Source organism: Pan troglodytes, chromosome 1, assembly GCF_028858775.2.
Source record: "Pan troglodytes isolate AG18354 chromosome 1, NHGRI_mPanTro3-v2.0_pri, whole genome shotgun sequence".
Taxonomy (NCBI): domain Eukaryota; kingdom Metazoa; phylum Chordata; class Mammalia; order Primates; family Hominidae; genus Pan; species Pan troglodytes.
In genome coordinates this window covers 48,423,766-48,444,768 of record NC_072398.2, presented here as the reverse complement: position 1 = coordinate 48,444,768, position 21,003 = coordinate 48,423,766, and the positions used below count along the sequence as shown (strand labels likewise).

Genomic DNA, 21,003 nt, shown 5'->3' with positions numbered 1-21,003 from the left:
TAAAGGTCATAGTATACCTGAAAAATGTATGCAGCTAAAATTCTCCCCAATCCCCATGGATTTTATTAATTTATTCAGGCAAACCTTTTCCAAAGGTGAATTACTGCCCTGCTCTAGTCCAAACTGACCTGATTTCAGAAATGGTAAGTTCTGAATTAGTAATCTATTTAGTATATATTCCCTAGAGAACAGGCTATTGCTCCCCAAACAAAAAGCCCGAGCAAGAGAACATTAACTTCATGGTAACCACTCGTTTGATGGTCTTGTAGTCATTAAAAGAGGATCTGTTATAAAAACCAGCTGTAATATGGTATCTCTTGAAAATGAGGCAGAACAGATTTATAGAAAACAGAATATAGAATGTTGGGTGTCAAACCTTCAATATGTTTTTCCTTTCTATTTGCGACTTCTCCGAATGTATAGATATGCTTTTCAGCCCTGTGATTTTCTGAATGGCTTCACTCAAAAGATCTGCTCCTAGTTTGCAGTCCACAAATACTAACACTGGAGGCTTAAAGAGTTTCTTATCCTGAAAAATTAAAAACATACGTCAAAAATTATTCATATAAAATAATTTACAATGGGAAGTTTTTCTGAAAGATTATCACAAGCTAGTTATCAATAGGTTTATAAATATTGTTAAGAAGGAGGCTGGGCGTAGTGGCTCACACCTGTAATCTCAGCACTTTGGGAGGCCGAGGTGGGCAAATCACAAGGTTAGGAGTTCAAGACCAGCCTGGCCAACACAGTGAAACCCCGTCTCTACTAAAAATACAAAAAATTAGCCACGCACAGTGGCAGGCGCCTGTAACCCCAGCTACTCGGGAGGCTGAGGCAGGAGAATCGCTTGAACCTGAGAGGTAGAGGTTGCAGTGAGCTGAGACCATGCCATAGCACTCCAGCCTGGGCAACAGAGTGAGACTCCGTCTCAAAAAAAAAAAAAACCAAAACACAAAAGGAAAAAAAAGGCATATTGTTAAAATAAGTGTTTTATTTAAAATATGCACAAACAGAAGCCAGTCTATTCCCCCTCTTAATTTTCCATCACTTAATACTCCAAGAGTAATTCAAACATTTTAAGCGCGATTAATGTAGCTCTACATGCTGCTACCAAGTCAATACCAACCATATTTAACTTAATACTTTTTTTTTTTTTTTTGAGACAGAGTCTCGCTCTGTCACCCAGGCTGGAGTGCAGTGGCGCAATCTCAGCTCACTGCAAGCCCTGCCTCCCAGGTTCACACCATTCTCCTGCCTCAGCCTCCCGAGTGGCTGGGACTACAGGCCTGTGCCACCACGCCTGGCTAATTTTTTTTGTATTTTTAGTAGAGACGGGGTTTCACCATGTTAGCCAGGATGGTCTCAATCTCCTGACCTCGTGATCTGCCCGCCTCGGCCTCCCAAAGTGCTGGGATTACAGGCTTGAGCCACCGCGCCCGGCCCTTCTAAAATATTTTCAAAGGAGAACATATTCCTTAGGAATAATCTTGATATTTAAATATATTTCTATAAGGAAAAGAAAACCCAATCCTGTATCTATCCAACATGTTTTGATTCTCATAGAATTCTAAGGTAGGTAAAGCAATTTATTAGTAAATACCTATATCAAATTCCCCGAAAGTTCAATCTCAAAATCATTCTCTTAAGAGCTGTGAAAAATGCAAACACAATCCATAAAACATGGTTAACTGCTTTACTACTCACATTTAAAATTTCAAATAATTTTTTCTTTTTGGCTGGGTCTTCTACCCACAAAATAATCTGACGTACATTGGCACAAGGTAGGTTCTTTTCTCCAGTGATAATTCTCACAGGATTATGCAGAAGCTGGCTTGCTAGTTGTTCTATGCTAGTTGGAATTGTGGCTGAAACCAAAATGGTCTGACAATCATTAGGAACGTTTTCCAAAATGTCAAGCACTTGTTGTTGAAAGCCCATCTTTAACATGGTATCAGCCTAAAATAAAATTGTATTAAAGTTAGTCTTGTTTGACATTAAAACCCAGAACCACCCCCAAAAAAGACTGATATAATTAACAATATAAAAATTAAAAATTCTTAAATAGAAAACTATACCACAATGTCAAGAGAACTGGAAAAATATGTTTATACTAAATTATAAACTGTGCAACTAAATGTTTACAATGATATACAAAGATTGTTATTATTGGCATTATTAATAGTAGCAAAAAGCTATATACATTCTAAATATTCATCAGTACGGGATTTGCTAAATTATGGTAGATCCATATGACACTATGCTGTCAAGAAAAATGATCAGAAAGCCCTTTATTAAATAATGAATGATCGCTAGGTTAAAAAAAAGCAAATTACAGAATATTATGTGTAACAAGATACCTATTTATGCTACAAAAATATTATATGTATATACACTCAAGAAACTGCTAAATTGCTAATACCAGGGAGAAGCCTGGAGGGCTTTAAGGGAGGCAATTCTACTTTTAGTTTTTTGCAAAGTTTGTTTTTTTTTAAAACCATGAACACAGATTACATTTATAATAAAATATTATTTTAAATAAAAATTAATGTTAGGGGCTGCTATGGTCTGAACTGTGGTGATCCCCCCTAAATTCGTATGTTGAAATCTAACCCACAATGTACTGGTAATAAGAGGGGAAGCCTTTAGGGGGTGATTAAGTTATGAAGGCTCCACCCTTATGAATGGAATTAGTGCCCTTCTAAAAGAGGCTGGATGGAGCTCTGTGTGAGGATGCAGCAAGAGGGTGCTGGTGCCATCTTTGCTGGTGCCATCTTTGAAGTAGAGAGCAGGCCCTCGCCAGACACTGAATCAAGGCTAGAGCTTTGATCCCCGACTTCCCAGCTTCAAGAACTGTGGGAAAAAGTTTCTGCTGTTTATAAATTACCCAGTCTAAGGTATTTTGTTATAGCACCAGGAGTGGACTAAGACAGCGGCTTTCACTTCTATTTTTCTATACTGTTGGTTTGTTACAACCATGAATTACCAAGCAAACAAAAACATTTTTTTAAAGTTAGTGCTGCCAGCCGGGCACGGTGGCTCACACCTGTAATCCCAGCACTTTGGGAGGCCGAAGTGGGCGGATCACGAGGTCAGGAGATCGAGACCATCCTGGCTAACACGGTGAAACCCTGTCTCTACTAAAAATACAAAAAATTAGCCGGGCATGGTGGCGGGTGCCTATAGTCCCAGCTACTCGGGAGGCTGAGGCAGGAGGATGGCATGAACCCGGGAGGCGGAGCTTGCAGTGAGCTGAGATCGTGCCAGTGCACTCCAGCCTGGGCTATAGAGTGAGCCTCTGTCTCAAAAAAAAAAAAAAAAGATTAAGGCTATCTTCAGTTGTAAATACAATCCAGGTGTCTATAATTTGGGAACAATGAGGTATTTAATTCTTTTTTTTCCCCCTTCTGGGCCCTGATTCAGGATAATTCTTTTAAACTATTACGGCATTGTGGGTGTTTGTTTTGAGACAGGGTCTTGCTGTCACACAGGCTGTAGTGCAGTGGCATGATTCTAGCTTGCTGGAACCTTAAACTCCTGGGCTCAAGAGATCCTCCAGCTTCAGCCTTCTAAGCAGCTGGGACTATAGGTACAAGCCAGGGCACCCAGCTCAGCACTGTATTTTTAAGGGCCCACTAATGTGCTGTCATACATATTAAAATTTGAATATTCATTTTAATATTATTCAGTGGAAAAAAGAATTGTCACCCAGGTTGGAGTGCAGTGGTGCCATCTTGGCTTACTGTGCAAACTCCTGGGCTCAAGCCAACCTCCCACCTCAGTTTTCCAAATAGCTGGGACTACAGGCACATGCCACCACACCCATCTGATTTTGTATTTTTAGTAGAGATGGGGTTTTGCTATGTTGCCCAGGCTCCACCTCCACTTTCTAACATGTCTTTAATGTGCACAAATTATTCAACAGATGTTATTCAAAATGCAGAGTGGGCCATAAAAAGCATTTTTTTTTTTTTTTTTTGAGACAGGGTCTTGCTCTGTCGCCAGGCTGGAGTGCAGGGGTGCAATCATGGCTCACTGCAACTTCTGCCTCCTGGGCTCAAGTGATCCCTCCTGCCTCAGCCTCCTGAGTAGCTGGGACCACAGGTGTGACCACAGGCACGTGCCACCGTGCCCGGCTAATTTTTGGTATTTTTTTTGCAGAGACTGGGTTTCCCCATGTTGCCCAGGCTGGTCTTGAACTACTGGCCTCAAGCAATCCTCTTGCCTTGACCTCCCAAAGTGCTGGGAATACAGGCGTGGGCCCCTACACCCAGACATCTCCTCTCCTGATTTTTCTCCTCCCTCACTAGCTACTCTGAGCCTCCTTTCTCTTCTCTCAATCGCTATACATTGGGGAGCCCCATGGGCTGGGTCACAGGCTTCTTTCCTCATCTGTGCTCTCTCCTCAGATAAGATCAACAAATTCCATGGCTCTGAATACCATGCTTGCATCAAAGACTCTCAAAATCATATCTCAGGCCACAACTGCTTCCCCGAACTCAAGTGGTAGAAACTATCTGCCGACTTAACATCTCCACTTGGTTCCAACAGGCCCCTCAAATTCAACACATTCAAAACAGAAGTTTCTATTTCCTTTCTGCCAAATCCACTCCTATCCCAGAACACATCCCAGGAAACAGCGCCATCAGAAACTTTTATTTCATCTGTTCTCTTTACCACTTGACACTGACTCCATTAATCATCCTGTCAACCCACTAGCACACCTCAGAGCTGGTCGCTTCTCCCAACTCATACTTGCAAGACTGCTCGCAATCCCGTCACCCCCATCCCATAACCAATTCTCAAGCAACCAGATAGATTCTTCTAAAATATAAATCAGATCTTCATCCTCCTCTGCTTAAACCCTCCAATGGTTTCCCATCACACTTAGAATAAAATCCAACTTCTAACCATGACCAAAAAGTCTTACAAGTTCTCATCTTTGTCCACTTCTCTGACTTCATCTCCAAGCACTCTCCCCTCACTGCTCGTGACTCTGCCACACCAGCCTTCCTTCTGTTCCCAAATACCTCATGCTTGCTCCCCTGTCAGCACCTGGCTGAAAGTCTTCCCTCCAGATGGATCTCTGCATGACCGGCTCCTTCTCATTCATATCTTAGCATAAATGTCATCTTCTCAGAGAGCTCTCCCTGACTACCAATCCAAAGTAACCCCCCTCCCCGCGTTGCCACTGCCATATCGCCTTGTGTACATTTATCACAGCTACACGAGACAGTTCGTGTGTCTCATCTTCCACTGTATTCTCAAAACCAACAAGTGTGAGCACATGAAAAGCCCTAATGATATATTTTGTAAATAAATGAACACTAATTCTAAGCACTGAATAAGCACCTTCCTATGTCAGGCAACTTACTAGTCAGTGTGGCCCAAACCTCTCTGAAGATAAGAATCACCTGAAGGGCCGGACGTGGTGGCTCAAGCCTGTAATCCCAGCACTTTGGGAGGCCGAGGCGGGCGGATCACGAGGTCAGGAGCTCGAGACTATCCTGGCTAACACGGTGAAATCCCATCTCTACTAAAAATACAAAAAATTAGCTGGGCATGGTGGTGGGCGCCTGTAGTCCCAGCTACTCAGGAGGCTGAGGCAGGAGAATGGCATGAACCCAGGAGGCGGAGCTTGCAGTAAGCAGAGATTGCGCCACTGCACTCCAGCCTGGGGGGAAAAAGAAAGAATCGCCTGAGGGGAAAAAAAACAAAAGGATCACCTGGAATGAGTTTGTAGAGATTCCTGGCTCCAACTCACACCTACTGAATCAGAATATCCAAGTGAGAGGTCTGGTCTTGTCTGATGGTCACTGAGCAAGCCAGGTGACTCCTATTATTAAGGAAACTTGGGCAAACACTGTGCTAAGAAAAAATTTTAAAAATGTATGCACAGTTCAACAGAGCAGAGAGAAACAAAGGCCTAAAATCTGACAGGGGGAGTGAGGGATTTCAGAGTTACTAACAGATAAAGAAGGAAGAGCAGGTAGAAAGGATGGGAGAGAATTCCAGGCCAAAGGGCAGGTATGACAGAAGACACGGAGGGTCGCAAAGCAGATCATTTCAAAGGAATTATCTGAGTTTTCACCTCTGACTATTTGCATCTTCATCCTCCTCTTGAAACAATGGTTCTCTCTTCTTCAAGGATATTATTCATTCTCAGTTCCTCTCTGGTGTCTCCAGCAGCTTTTTTACTGACTCATCTTCAGACTCCACAAGCCAGGCCCTTAGCCCCAGCCCCTGCCTCTGTTTCTGCTCATTTCTAACTTGCCTCCCTTAGAGAAACCATACGTTTCATGGATTCCGATGCCTATTTTATTTTTTTAAATTTTATCGGCAACCTCCTGAGCCAGAAAAGGCTCAGAGGGACTCCCCAATGCCTATTTTAGATCTTCAGAATACTACCCCTTAGTTCATCATTTGCAGGTAATTCACCATGTCTAAAGCCAAACTCAAATATTACTACCAAGACCCAGATTTGCTCATTTGTCCTTTTTAAAATTAAAGGCACAACTATAATTGATGGAGTCACCTCTATTGCCTTCTTCTTCCTCTCTCATCCTCAGGCATCAGAAGACTCACAAGTGACTCCTCCGCTGCAACTCTCAGATTTGGCCTGTGACTCCTACTGCCTCCACCCTGTGACCCCTTACCCCTCTCTGGATTGCTGGCTGCTCTTAGATTCTTTCATTTCTCCTGTACCACGCAGCAGGGTAACCTCTTAAACCACTACTCAATAATTTAGAAAGCCTCACTGACTCCCACATCAAATCCAAATTCCTCTGCCTTCCTGTGCAGGCCCTCTATAATTTGGCCCCACCCTAACAACCCAATTTTACCTCCTATTATTTCTCAGGAAGAATTCTTCAAGCTGGTGGTCTCTTCTCTGCCCCCTGCACACATGCACTTGGACTTTCTGACTCTGCTTATGTTGGTCCCTTCACTTTGAAGAGTTGATACACATCCTCTAGTTTTCTAAATCTTTTTCCATCTTTTGAAGCCCAGGTCAAATCCCATTACCTCTGAGAAGCCATTTTTTGCAGTGCTAATACATTTACTCTCTCATTTCTCCTTCTGACCTTATTTCTTCTGAAAAATTGGCATCATATACAGTCCAATTTTTTTTTTTTTTTTTTTGAGATGGGGTTTCACTCTTGTTGCCCAGGCTGGAGTGCAATGGCACAATCTTGGCTCACCGCAACCTCCACCTCCCGGGTTCAAGCGATTCTCTTGCCTCAGCCTCCTGAGTAGCTGGGATTACAGGCACGTGCCACCACGCCCAGCTAATTTTGTATTTTTAGTAAAGATGGGGTTTCTCCATGTTGGTCAGGCTGGTCTTGCACTCCTGACCTCAGGTGATCCGCCCGCCTCGGCCTCCCAAAGTACTGGGATTACAGGCGTGAGCCAACGTGCCTGGCCATACAGTTCAATTTTTTCACTAGTATCTTCTATCAGCCATTGGCAAACTACAGCTCTGGGGACAAATTTAGACCTTTACCTGTTTTTGTAAATAATGTTTTATGGGAACCCCGTCACACCCATTCATTTTCATACCATCTACATTGGCCCCCAAAGCCTAAGATATTTGCCACCTGGTCCTTTACAGAAAGTGTTTGCCAACCCCTGGCCTACATCATGTTAGTACTTTTGTATCTCCGTACACATGATAACGTTCTTGCCTTTACTTCAGTATATGTATCTTTTCTCTCTAACAAGATTTCAGCACCTTGTAGGCTTGAATGCTATTCAGAACTTCTCTGTGATGCCATCCAAACTTATCGAGAATTGGTCAATTTGTACCTAAATAATACTTCTGTACTGACTGCAGTTTCAGTATATAACTGATTATGTTTACCAGCTCATTTCCCCTCTAGATCACCCAGAAACCATATTCCTTAAATGCCAAGGAGCTGGGACACAGGCTGCACATACAGGCACTTGATAAATGTTTGCTGAATGAATACTTCCCTTGTACCATAATGGTGAGCACAGCACGAAAGTGTCTCAAGAAGCCTTGTTAGTGGAAGAAAATGAAAATGCTGTAAAGAGAAGTGAGGATGAGGCCAAGTGCAGTGACTCACGCCTGTAATCCCAACACTTTGGGAGGCCAAGGCAGGAGGATCACTTGAGCCCAGGAATTCAAGACCAGCCTGGGCAACATAGCAAGACCCCGTCTCTAAACAAATTTAAAAAACAAAGAGAGAAATGAGGATGAATGGAAACTAACCTTAAAATCCATATAAGAATTACTTCTCAGGCCGGGTGCGGTGGCTCATACCTGTAATCCTACCACTTTGGGAGGCTAAGGTGAGCAGATCACTTGAGGCCAGGAGTTTGAGACCAGCCTGGCCAACATGGTGAAACTCTGTCTCAACTAAAAATACAAAAATTAGCCAGGCTTGGTGGCACACGCCTGTAATCCCAGCTACTTGGGAGGCTGAGGCACAAGAATCACTTTGAGCCCAGATGGTGGAGGTGGCAGTGAGCCAAGATCGTGCCATTGTACTCCAGCCTGGGTGACAGAGGGAAACTGTCTAAAAAAAAAAAAAAAAAAAAAAAAAAAAAATTACTTCTCTAGCTCATAAGATGGGGAGAATTTAAGAACATGGGGCTTATCAACAAAGGGAAGCCCAGTCATGTTCAGGGTGACAGTATTGTCTAATGATAATCAGATTTAGCAATGTCAGTTCTACCAAATGGCCACGCCAGAAAAATGCTGACTTAGCAGTAGCAGGACTCTTCAGTCTATAAGACATTTTTGGGCGGGTGCAGTGGCTCACACCTGTAATCCCAGCACCTTGGGAGGCCAAGATGGGCTGATCACAAGGCCAGGAGATTGAGACCATCCTGGCTAACACAGTGAAACCCTGTCTCTACTAAAAATACAAAAAATTAGCTGGGCATGGAGGCCGGCGCCTGTAGTCCCAGCTACTCGGGAGGCTGAGGCAGGAGAATGGCGCAAACCTGGGAGGTGGAGCTTGCAGTGAGCCGAGATCACGCCACTGCACTCCAGCCTGGACAACAGAGCGAGACTCTGTCTCAAAAAAAAATTAGCTGGGCATGGTGGCAGGTGCCTGTAATCCCAGCTACTCAGGAGGCTGAGGCAGGAGAATCACTTGAACGCAGGAGGTGGAGGTTGCAGTGAGCCGAGATCACACCATTGCACTCCAGCCTAGGCAACAGGAGCTAAACACTGTCTCAAAAAAAAAAAAAAAGCCATTTTCACCATCATTCTTCATCCTTGCCATAGCTCTAGAAGATTAACCAGCTTGCCTAAGCTCTCATGGGAGGTGGAGTAAATGTTCAAATCTTGGTCTTGCGGGTACTGGCTATGTGTTCTATCCTACTGCTACTTACTGGGGCCCATGGAAGGCAGGCTAAGACACTATCCTGGTCAGCACCCAGCACCACGCATTTGTGATCACTGCTGGGTAACGCCAGGCCTCTGCTCTGTCACTGCTGGTGAGACATGTGGGAAGATGCATGTGCCCCGCAGGCAGAAATGGCACATGCCCAGGGTGGGCTGGCACATGGTCCTATGTTCCCATGGCAGAATATCACCGAGAAACAACACTTTTACTTCATCTTATTAAGCAGGCCAAAAGTATAAAAATGCCTCTATAGTATATGTAACATAGAAAATCAGGATCACAGATGCCTATGTCCACATAGAAAAAAAAAAAAATTTAAAGGCCATCCGCTGGGCATGGTGGCTCATGCCTATAATCCCAGTACTTTGGGAGGCCAAGGCAGGAGGATCCTTTGAGCCCAGGAGTTCAAGACTAATCAGCCTGGGCAATATAGTGAGACCTATCTCTACAAAAACCAAATTAGTCAGGCATGGTGATGTGTGTGCCTGTAGTCCCAGCTACTCAGGAGGCTGAGGTGGGTGGATCACTTGAGTGTGGGAGGTTGAGGCTGCAGTGAGCTGTGTTTCCGTCACTGCACTCCAGCCTGGGTGACCTAAGCAACAGAGCCAGACCCTGTCTCATTACTTGACACTGACTATTTTTGTAAACAAATAATAGTAAGCATCAAATGCTTAAAAAAAAAACTTACCATTGAGAATAGAGTACATATTGAATTTGTGTTTTCTGTCAATTAGGAAAAGACAGCTCTGGTTTAATTTTAGTGTAGTACACATTATGTTAGCTTCAGTGCTACACAGGAACCTGCTGCAATGCTTTAAAAGTCCCTGAGGTTTTTTTTGAGAGAGGGAAAATGTACTGAACATACAATGAAATTATATAACTATACTTTCCATAAATTGTGTAAAATCATGTAACTGTTTTTTAAATACCACTACTTACTTCATCTACTACCACAATCTTTACACCACAGAGTTCTACAGAGCTCTGCTTTATTATATCCAGAAGTCGCCCAGGGGTTGCTATGATAACCTGAATAAAAGAGAAAAAGCAAATTAAAAAAATCAGTAATAGCCATTTTCATTCATTCATTCCATATTGATTGAGCAACTAATATGTACCAGACACTGTGTTAAGCACCCAGAATTCAGTGATGAATAAGCCAGACATAGTCTCTGCTCTCATGAAACTTGTAATACAAAGGAAGAAACAGATAAAACCAGAAAGTACTCATGAGATAAATATACTAAGCCATAACTGGAGGGACCTATCCAGTCCTACCCAACACACAGGTCAAACCTAAAGTATTAGTGGGCGTGAGCAAGGTGAGGAGTGATTAAGGAGAAAAGTATCTGTGACATTCCTGAGGCTGGGAGGCCAGTGAAGTTTCTAAATGGTAAGGGATGGGGAGAATGGGGCAGGCTGAGGCAGGCACCAGGAAGGACCTTGTAGGCAGTTTGATTGCTATGGTTCTGTAAACAAGTGAAAATTCCGTAACATCTTTGGGCTTTTTATTTCATTTTTAAATTAAGAGGTTGGGCAAAGTGATTTCTAAGGTTGCTTAAGGCTCTTAATAATTTTATAACATGTTAGTGGCTAACAATGGGGGCTTTTTGTTGTTGTTGTTAATATAATCTCGCTCTGTCACCCAGCAGTGAGTGCGTGGCTTACTGTAGCCTCAACTTCCCCAGCTCCAGGGGTCTTCCTGCCTCAGCCTCCCAAGTAACTAGGATTACAGGCGTGCCACCACACCTGGCTAATTTTTTGTTTTTTTGCAGAGACAAGGTCTCTGTGCTACCCAGGCTGGTCTCAAACTCCTGGGCTCAAGTAATCCTCCTGCCTTGGCCTCCCAAGTGTAAGCTGCTGCATTCAGCTTATTTTTACCTTTTTTTAAACAATAAGGAAAAATGCTTTAATACCAATCACATCTCCCCTGTGCTTCTAAGCTACTGTTGGCCAGTATTTAACTTCTATTGTATTTTGAAACCTACAGGTTGTTCATTATGATTACTGTTTCATTCAATGTTTCCTGAGATTTACCCACATGCTTACTATTTTCCTTGACCACCATTATTTCTTCCATCCCACACCCTCCTTTCTGGCACAATCTTCTTTATCTGTAGACTACCTTAGTTTTAAAGTTCTCTTACGTGGTGTACTGGTATTAACTTTCTCAGTTTTGTTCATCTGAAAAGCTTTTTATGTTGTCCTTGCTCTTGGAGGGCAACTTTGCTGAACAGAGGTTTTGGTTATTTTTTCTCAGAGGGCACCTGGGAGAGAGCTCAGGCTGGTGAGAGGGGTGGGGGTGACAGGTGGGCAAGCAGGAGCCTCCACAGAAAGGTGGCCCTGCATGGGGTGCTGCAGCCTGAGGGGCTGAGGAGAGTGCAGGGTGGAGTCTGGTGAGGAAGACATCACTGTGGGCAGGGTGGTGCTGATGGTGGGAGGTAGGCTACATAGAGGAGGATTGGTCAAATAAATAAACAAATACATAAATGAAAATGAGTGGCAGGTTTCTGTCAGTTACAAACATGAATGAATCCTGTTGCATGGAATTGGAATTGGAAGTATCAACATGAATTCATAGTCTCATGGTTTCTAATAAATATAGATACAGAAAAACACACACTTAGATACACAGCTGACCCTTGAACAACATGGATTTCAACTGTGTGAGTCCACTAAAACATATCAATTTCAACCAAACACGGACCACCAATACTCGAGTTCAGCAGGGCCAACTGCAAGATTCAAGTCTGCAAAGATTTTGGTACATACGCAGAGGATCCTGGAACCAATCCCTGGCAGACGCCCAGGGATGACTGTATTCCCTAGCTCTATCCACCGGGAGGTCCTAGAAGCAGTGATAGTCCAACAGCCATCAACGCACATAGCCCAGATCTTTCTTTTTAAATACTATCCTCTAGTAAAAGAAACCAGGGCTCCTTGGAGAAGGCATGATTCCAGGGCTGGGGCAGGGAAAGAAAAATGTAAGTATGGAACATCTTCTTTAGATAGAAAGTAAGGAAGACTCAAAGAATGATGGAGATCTGAACAAAGGACATAGGAACCAACTTGAAGGTGCTTCCACCGGCCAGATAGAGATCAACTGGAGTATCAAAACAAATAATGATAATAGATTGTAAACCTTTGAATAACAGGAAGCTATGAGTCCATACAGATATAAATAAATATATAAATAAATTCAAAGTGTGGTGAAGAATGAGAAATTTACATTTCAAAGTACACCTCAAAGTACTCTCCCCAAAATACTTACTAAACTCAAAGGGGAAAAAAATAAACTTGACAATTACTTTACAGATCCTAACACTAGGAAAAGGACATACTGATACTGTGTGCAACCTAAAAGGATGCAATGAAAAAAACAAAGCATCTCTTCTGTGATATTCCTGTCAAAGACATGTAACTTGAATCTAATCAATTGAGGGATGTTCTTCAAAGTAAGTGGCTTGTAAACCTTCAAAGGGCCAAGATTATGAGGAAAAAAGGAAAGATGGAAGAGCTGTTTCAAATTGAAGGAGATGACAAAGACATGACAACTAAATGCAACATGTGATTCTGAACTGGATTCTTGTGCTATAAAAAGTGATGGAACAATTATAAAAATGTGAATGGGGACTGAGGAGTAGATGATACCAATATTAATTCCTGATGTAATCTACTGTATCAGCGTGATACTGTTTGGATCTGTGTCCCCACCCAAATTGCATGTCGAACTGTAATCCCCAACGTTGGAGGTGGGATCTGGAGGGAGGTGATTGGATCATGGGGGCTATTTCTCATGGTTTAACCCTTCCCCTTGGTGCTGTCATCATGATAGTTCTTGTGAGATCTAGTTGTTTAAAAGTGTGTAGCACCTCCCCACTCTCTTTCTTCCTCCTGCTCTGGCCACGTGAAGCTCCTCGCACCCCCTCTGCCTTCTGCCATGATTGGAAGCTTCCTGAGGCCTCCTTAGAGGAAGAAGCCACTATGCTTCCTGTACAGCCTGCAGAACCATGAGCCAGTTAAAGTTCTTTTCTTTATAAATTAGTCTCAGGTATTTCTTTATAGCAGTGCAAGCATGGACTAATACACAATGTTAATTTCCTGATTCCGTAATTGTATTACGGTTTTGTAAGATAATGTCCTTGTTTGTACTGTAAAGTATATGGGGGTGATAGGGCATCAAGTCAGCAAGTTACTTCCAAAAGGTTTGGGAGGAAAAAAAAGTTCCATTTACTGTACTTACCACCTTTCTTTAAGTTTGAGATTGTTTTTTTAAAAAATGTGTGCTTTGGGAGGCCGAGGCAGGTGGATCACCTGAGCTCAGGAGTTCGAGACCAGCCTGGCCAACATGGTGAAACCCCATCTCTACTAAAAATACAAAAACTTAGCTGGGCATGGTGGTGGGCGCCTGTAGTCCCAGCTACTCTGGAGGCTGAGGCAGAAGAATCGCTTGAACCTGGGAGATGGAGGTTGCAGTGAGCAGAGGTTGCACCACTGCACTCCAGCCTGGGCAACTAGAGACTAACACCAATACATTAACATATATTTTTTTAAGAATTGGAATGCAAGCTTAGTTTAAAAGCTGTTAGAAGTTTGCAGCTACTTATGCGTTTGAATTATAATGTTATCCATTCTTTGCAATGAAAATAAATTTAAGGCAGAGGTTGATATGAGACTGCAGTTAAACTCCATTAACCCAACTTCAAATTTGATGCCCATCAAAAGTACTTGTATTGTTTACTTTATAAATATATACTGCTGAACTTATAATTTGGCATTAATATCACCTTTGTCTGTTTTATATACTGGAGGTCCACCTTAAAAAATCACTGATCCAATATCCCATTAATTATCAACCTGTAATTTCTTAAAACAACATTTTACAGGCTTTAAATCTGTCAGATAAATCTGATTTGACCTTCAAAAGATTCCAACATGAAAGGCTGATATTCACCCATAGAAGCTGTCGAATACTGCAGGAGCTTCATCCCAGCTGGTACTGCTGCCCCAGCCCCCTGAGTGCCGTTCCCCAACTCCCTGCCAACCCAGCTCGTCCCCTGGGTCGCCAGGGCCGCCCTACCACCCCAGTTAACTAAACAGTTAATGCCCAGAACACCAAGGGGCCCCGAGGACCCAGCTCCTGCACCAAAGCTGCAGTCTATTTTGATTGGTCAGCATCTGTGCCAAACCTTCCATTAAATATTTTTATTTTAAAGGCAGGTATCTTCAGCCACCCATTCAAACTCAAGAAAACTGAAGCCCACAGAAGTGAAGTAACTTATCTATGGCCATACAGCTACCAAGTTTCAAAGCTAGAATCAGACCACATTGCTTTTACATACTTTTACATACCAGAAAATACAGACTACGCATAACAGCATGGCTAAGGAAGGAGGAAACACAGGTAAATTAAGGATCAATTTTGGCAACTATTATTTATTAGCTATAGATCCTTAGATAAACCCCATCTTTCTGAGATTCAACTTCTCAACTATAAAAGATGGACTAAGGATTATGCCAACCCACCTTCAGAAGTAAATGTGATGCTTAAATGAGATAATGCATGTCAGAACATTCAACAGCCTTTGGCATATAACGGGCTCTCAATAAATTGTGCTTCTTTCCCTTCCTATATAAAACAAACTAAAAAAAAAAAACCTAAGGCTTACTTGGTAAGAATTTAAAGGCTCTCTAAAATCATACTTTTAAAAGTTCTTCAAGGGGAAAAAAAACACTAGTTCCTGTATTGCTTACAAAACTTTTCAAAGACATTGTATCAAATCAGTGCTCACCTTAACATGTTGTTGCAGACGATAAAGCTGTGGGGGTAAGGGTAAGCCCCCTACAAGAAGCACAGTTTTCATGCGTGGCAGGCCACTCATCAATTCTTTAGCTTGTCTCTCTATCTGAATGGCTAACTCTCTGGTTGGTGTAAGAATGAGCGCAGATGGAGTTTTGCTCTGCAAAGATGTGAAAAACAAGTTTAAAAACACCAGCAATTAATTCCTGCTGATATGAACTAAATCTTCACAAGGATTCCAGGAACATGGCCCCTTTAAAGTGTTCCCAACTGGGTATGAGTCTTCCTGCCTTCTGCTTACTGCAGACTTTTTTCCTCCAAAACCATCATAAATTAAACCCATTTCTTACATAACACAGAATACAATGAAAGATCAAAATGGGGCTGGGGAGAGGTGTCCACAGTAACCAAGGTGAGAAAACTGAAGGTTTGCTCCTAGTTTATTGGACCCTGTAATCTACAGTCATCCTCCCCTGAAGAGAGAACCCAATAGTCACCATGCAGATCTGGTCAAAGCTGGCATGCTACCCTTGGTCTTTCCCTCTTAGCTCTCTTGTGGATTCACTTCTTTCTTTGTCCATATAACTTACATATATACCCATATCCTATTTCGGGCTTTATGGCTCTATTTTGGTCTTCCAGCATGTGTGACCTATATTTTAAACAATCTAGCACTTTTTTTTTCTCACACTATCTTCTACTACTCTTTAGTTTTCCAATTTTTTCTCCTTTATCTTTCCTCTCTTTGCCCACTTTTTTTTTTTTTTTTTTTGAAACGGAATTTCACTCTTATTGCCCAGGCTGGAGTGCAATGGCACAATCTCGGCTCACTGCAATCTCTGCCTCCCAGTTCAATCAATTCTCCTGCCTCAGCCTCCCGAGTAGCTGGGATTACAGGCATGCGCCATCATGCCCAGCTAATTTTGTATTTTTAGTAGAGATGGGGTTTCTCCATGTTGACCAAGCCGGTCTTGAACTCTAAATCTCAGGTGATCTGCCCACCTCGCCCTCCCAAAGTGCTGGGATTACGGGCGTGAGCCACTGTGCCCCACCTTGCCCACATTTTTTACTCACTTCCCTTCCTGCCATACTTCATACTTCACAAGTTCATCAGTACTTGGGAAATAGTAATTACTCAAAATGTTTGTTAAACTATTTGTGAAAGTGTTCTATACACTATAAACTAACAACTAAGGTACGGTAGTGATTATTTTAAGATGAACCATAGATCACATTTAAGAGTATATTTTGAGGCTAGGTGCGGTGGCTCATGCCTGCAATCCCAGCACTGTGTGAAGCTGAGGCGGTTGGATCACCTACGGTCAGGAGTTCGAGACCAGCCTGACCAATAAGGAGAAACACTGTCTCTACTAAAAATACAAAATTAGCCGGGCATGGTGGCGTATGCCTATAATCCCAGCTACTCAGGAGGCTGAGGCAGGAGAATCACTTGAACGTGAACCTGGGAGACGGATCACTTGAACCTGGGAGGCAGACGTTGCAGTGAGCCGAGATTGTGCCGTCGCAGTGAGCCGAGATTGTGCCATTGCACTCCAGCCTGGGCAACAAGAGCGAAACTCGGTCTCAAAAAAAAAAAAAAAAGAAAAAAAAGTATATTTTGAAACTCTATGTGTTCCAACTTCAGTATAAATCAGTTTCTTCAAAACACAAAATCCAAGGAGACAAAACTGACACACAAACTGTAGCTCGTCTGGTCAGCTGGATCTTTTCCCCCTCAAATCCAAAGCTCATTCTGTTAATAGAAAAACTGTTAAAAAGAAAATGTTTTGTAAGGAAGCAAGTTTTTAGATCCTCAATAAAGAGATCTCTGGTTTAATATAATACAAGAAAAATTCCCTGAAATTATGTTTTCATACAAACTACTATCAGAAGCAAAATCACTACAGGCACTAGTGACTAAAATTCCAAATATTTAGTTTTAGTCTGCAATTTTAATATAGTTAAAAATGAAACTTGGTAAATACCTCACTTGTTTCCAAGAATAATACATGTGAACTCTATTATTAAAACACTTACCTCGAATAAAGCTCGCATGATAACAGGAAGAAGAAAAGCAGCTGTTTTTCCTGAACCAGTATCTGCACTGGCCAGAATGTCTCTTCCCAGAAGTCCCACAGGAATCATCTGCATTTGAATGGGGGTTGGCACCTCATAGCCTGATTTCTTCAAGTTGTGATTTAAGACCTCAGGGAGACTACAATGTTCAAAGTCAATAATGGGCCTAGTGACTTCTTGCCCTTGAACTAAAATTCCCAGCTGCTGTTTAAGATTTTCAATCTGGTCTTCCTGAAGGTTCAAAATAAAGGGGTGCTCTTTGTAGACATAGGAAGCATTCAGTGGAGACTCTGGCTCAGAATCAGCCTTCTGTGGATTGCTGAGTTTTGATTTCTCTTCCTTTTCCTTAACTTGTAGAAGATGTTTCGCTTTACACTCCAAACTACACACATCTTCATCTGTCTTATCACAGATATACTCTCCATAACGACCACAGACAACACAGACGGGTTCCCCCGGTTCTGCCCAGCGCTGTGTTTTGGAAAATGACTTAACGGGCTCTTCAGAAGGATGGCTGTCCTTCGCACCCTGCTCGGGACTTACTGAATGAACCTCTGCCAACTTGCCACCTGGGCTGGGGAAAGGGCATGATTTGCTGATGTGCCTGTCTGTTGTGGCTGCTTCTGTAGCTACAGCATCAACGGGAACATCTCTGCTTTTGTCCAACTGAAGGTCTTCTGGGTCTGGTTTAATTATCTTAGCCACACAACTTCTGCCATCATCATTAGCATTCCTCTTGATTTTTAGAGATCTTGGAACAAACATCCTTCAATATTCTGTTAAGGAAATTATATAATGAGATTTATTGTACCATTAATAAAGTTCACATATAAAGTACCATATGATTAAGGACTAGGTGTGGTGGCTCACCCCTGTAATCCCAGTACTTTGGGAGGCCGAGGCAGGCAGATCACTTGAGGTCAGGAGTTTGAGACCAGCCTGGCCAACATGCTGAAACCCCATCTCTCTAAAAAATACAAAAATTAACTAGGCATGGTGGCATGTGCCTATAATCCCACCTATTCGGGAGGCTGAGGCAGGAGAATCACTTGAACCCAGGAGGCAGAGATTGCAGTGAGCCGAGATCGTGCCACTGCCCTCCAGCCTGGGTGACAGTGAGATTCTGTCTCAAAAAAATTTTTAAAAAGGCCAGGCATGGTGGCTCACGCCTGTAATCCCAGCACTTTGGGAGGCCGAGGCGGGCAGATCACGAGGTCAGGAGTTTGAGACCAGCCTGGCCAATATGGTGAAACCCCTGTCTCTACTAATAATACAAAAATTAGCTGGGCATGGTGGCGCACACCTGTATTCCCAGCTACTCGAGAGGCTGAGGGAGAAGAATCTCTTGAACCCAGGAGGCGGAGGTTGCAGTGAGCCTAAGACCTCACCATTGCACTCCAACCTGGGCAACACAGTGAGTGTCCTGGGGTTATGCCTGAAAGGAAAAGTGAGGACATCATGACACTCTTTATACCAAGCTTTTCTTCCATTTGCCAGCTTCCACTGATGAAGAGATGGAGTCCTCCTCCTCACACATAGCAGTGTTGTAACACTGCACACTGCTCAACATAGCCTTGTACACATGGTCTATTTCCGTTTACTGATTATTTGCACTTTGAAGTATCAGATATTACAGAAATTCTGGGGTAAATCCTTCTATTATAGCATCAAAAAAGAAAACAGGAGAAATACTTCACAATTAGAATCTTTAAAATCAAAGCCACAAATCATAGAGAAAATGCTATTTTCATAAGTAACACTTAGTGTTTATTATATGCCAAGCACAGTGCTTCACCTAATCTTCACAACAACCATGTAAAGCAGTTAGCATTGCCTAATGTATATATACAGATATTTTTTCATTATGCTACACTATGTATATTACACAGAGTAATATACACAAGACTAATATACATAGTATAGCATAATGAAAAAATAATCTAGTAATATACATAACATACCATAATGAAAAACATGTGTGTGTGTATAAAACACATTATATACACTCAGAAGAAACTGAGCCACTTAGAAATTAAGTGGTTTGGGCTGGGTGCGGTGGCTCATGCCTGTAATCCTAGCACTTTGGGAGGCTGAGGTGGGCGGATCACGAGGTCAGGAGATCGAGACCATCCTGGCTAACACAGTGAAACCCCGTCTCTATTAAAACAAAACAAAACAAAAAAAATTAGTCGGGCGTTGGCGGCAGGCGCCTGTAGTCCCAGCTACTCGGGAGGCTGAGGCAGAAGAATGGCGTGAACCCGGGAAGCGGAGCTTGCAGTGAGCCGAGATCGCGCCACTGCACTCCAGCCTGGGCAACAGAGCAAGACTCCGTCTCAAAAAAAAAAAAAAAAAAAAAGAAATTAAGTGGTCTGTCCAAGCTTACACAATTCTTAAGTGTTACAACCCTGGCACTGTGGATCCAGAGCACAAGCTCTCAACCATATGAGGACTAAGCTCTAATTTTTTATCTTACCCAAATTCCTTTCTAAGGGGTCTGGAGAGTCATGCCCTACAAACCATAAATTCTCATCAGATGGGTTTTATTTAACCCTGTATATCGTGACTTACTTTCCAATCTGACTCTGGCCTAACAAGGAAGAAAATAAAAATGTTTTACCCCAAAATATATTTCCTTGTCGTACCTTAAAACCCCACTGCAAAGTCTCTTGCAGGAAAAATCTGCATTTGGTGAGAATTCCCATCTCCCTTTGTTTTCCTTCCTTCCTTCCCAGATCCAGGAGACAATCAACTAAGAGCCAAGCACCCTTTTAAGTCCAATATAAAACAATTTACAACCTGCTCTCTCTAAAGTCTATCTAAGAGCTTCCTCTGCACAATAAAACTTGGTCTCCACAATCCTTTATCTCTAGCCTGAACATTCCTTTTTATGGATCCCAGGTCTTTAGATAACCTCAACCAGATAACGTTTACATTTACCGATTGAGTTGTCCCGCCTTTCTAAACTAAACCAATGTATTTCTTAAATGTATTTGATGTCTCACGCCTTCCTAAAATAGATAAAACCAAGCTGTACCCCAATTTCCTTGGGCACATGTTCTCAGGACCTCCTGAGGACTGTCACTGGCCATGGTCACTTGAATCTGGCTCAAAATAAATCTCTTCAAATATTTTTCAGAGTTTGATTCTTTTCATCAACCCATATCTATACCTTTTTACACCAAAAACATGTCTTTGCAAAATTACAGTTATTGGGAATAAGGCTTTTAACCTAATCTGGGGACTATCAAATATACTAATATTTTTCTTAAAAAAATTCTTTGTTTAAACTGCCAGATTCCAACTTCCAGAAAAATTCCAACAGAAATGCAACCGAGGGTCTAGAATTACTATCCTAAATCTCCGAAAATGTACAGGGGGTGGCGGGCGGGGCAGGGATGGCTCTATGTGAGCAGGAAAAAGCTTGGAACTCAAAGTCTTCCAATGGCGAAAGGGAACGTGCTCCTGCTGGGCGGGACGGCGGACGGCTGGCGGCGGCGCGGCCTCCAATTCTCGCCAACGCGCCCCGCACCCCCGTGCACTGGCGGGCCCTCCCCTCGGGCGTTGCCTCCCACCCACGCCCGGCGGCACCGCACCCCGAGGCGCTTCACGTCACGGAGCTGCTAGGAGACGGGCGGGGCTCCGGTTCCGGGTAGAGGCCTGGGACACGGGGAACTGTAAGGATGGGAGGAAGGCCGCGCAGGGACACCAGTTCTGCCGCCGCGGCCTAGCGCCCCAGGTCCCGGAGGAGGGGCACCA

The 21,003-nt window shown here is 42.9% G+C and overlaps 1 protein-coding gene across 9 annotated transcripts in view; it reads right to left on the bottom strand.

Annotated features, from left to right (window-relative positions):
- The window catches only part of DDX59 (DEAD-box helicase 59), a 28,996-nt gene that overhangs the window by 7,817 nt on the left and 176 nt on the right, over positions 1-21,003 (bottom strand). For 2 of the 9 annotated variants that reach the window (XM_054657284.2, XM_054657276.1), the window contains exons 1-7: positions 19,890-20,855; positions 18,551-18,682; positions 17,209-18,023; positions 15,164-15,331; positions 10,311-10,400; positions 1,705-1,956; positions 377-529 (exon numbers count right to left, since the gene is read on the bottom strand). In XM_054657284.2, coding sequence (XP_054513259.1) covers positions 377-529; positions 1,705-1,956; positions 10,311-10,400; positions 15,164-15,331; positions 17,209-18,012 — 1,467 coding nt within the window. In that variant the 5' untranslated portion in view covers positions 18,013-18,023; positions 18,551-18,682; positions 19,890-20,855. Of the gene's footprint in view, positions 1-376; positions 530-1,704; positions 1,957-10,310; positions 10,401-15,163; positions 15,332-17,208; positions 18,024-18,550; positions 18,683-19,889; positions 20,996-21,003 lie in introns of those variants that run through there. The other 7 variants (XM_016935278.4, XM_016935260.4, XM_063793957.1 and 4 more) reach the window with 6 other exon arrangements.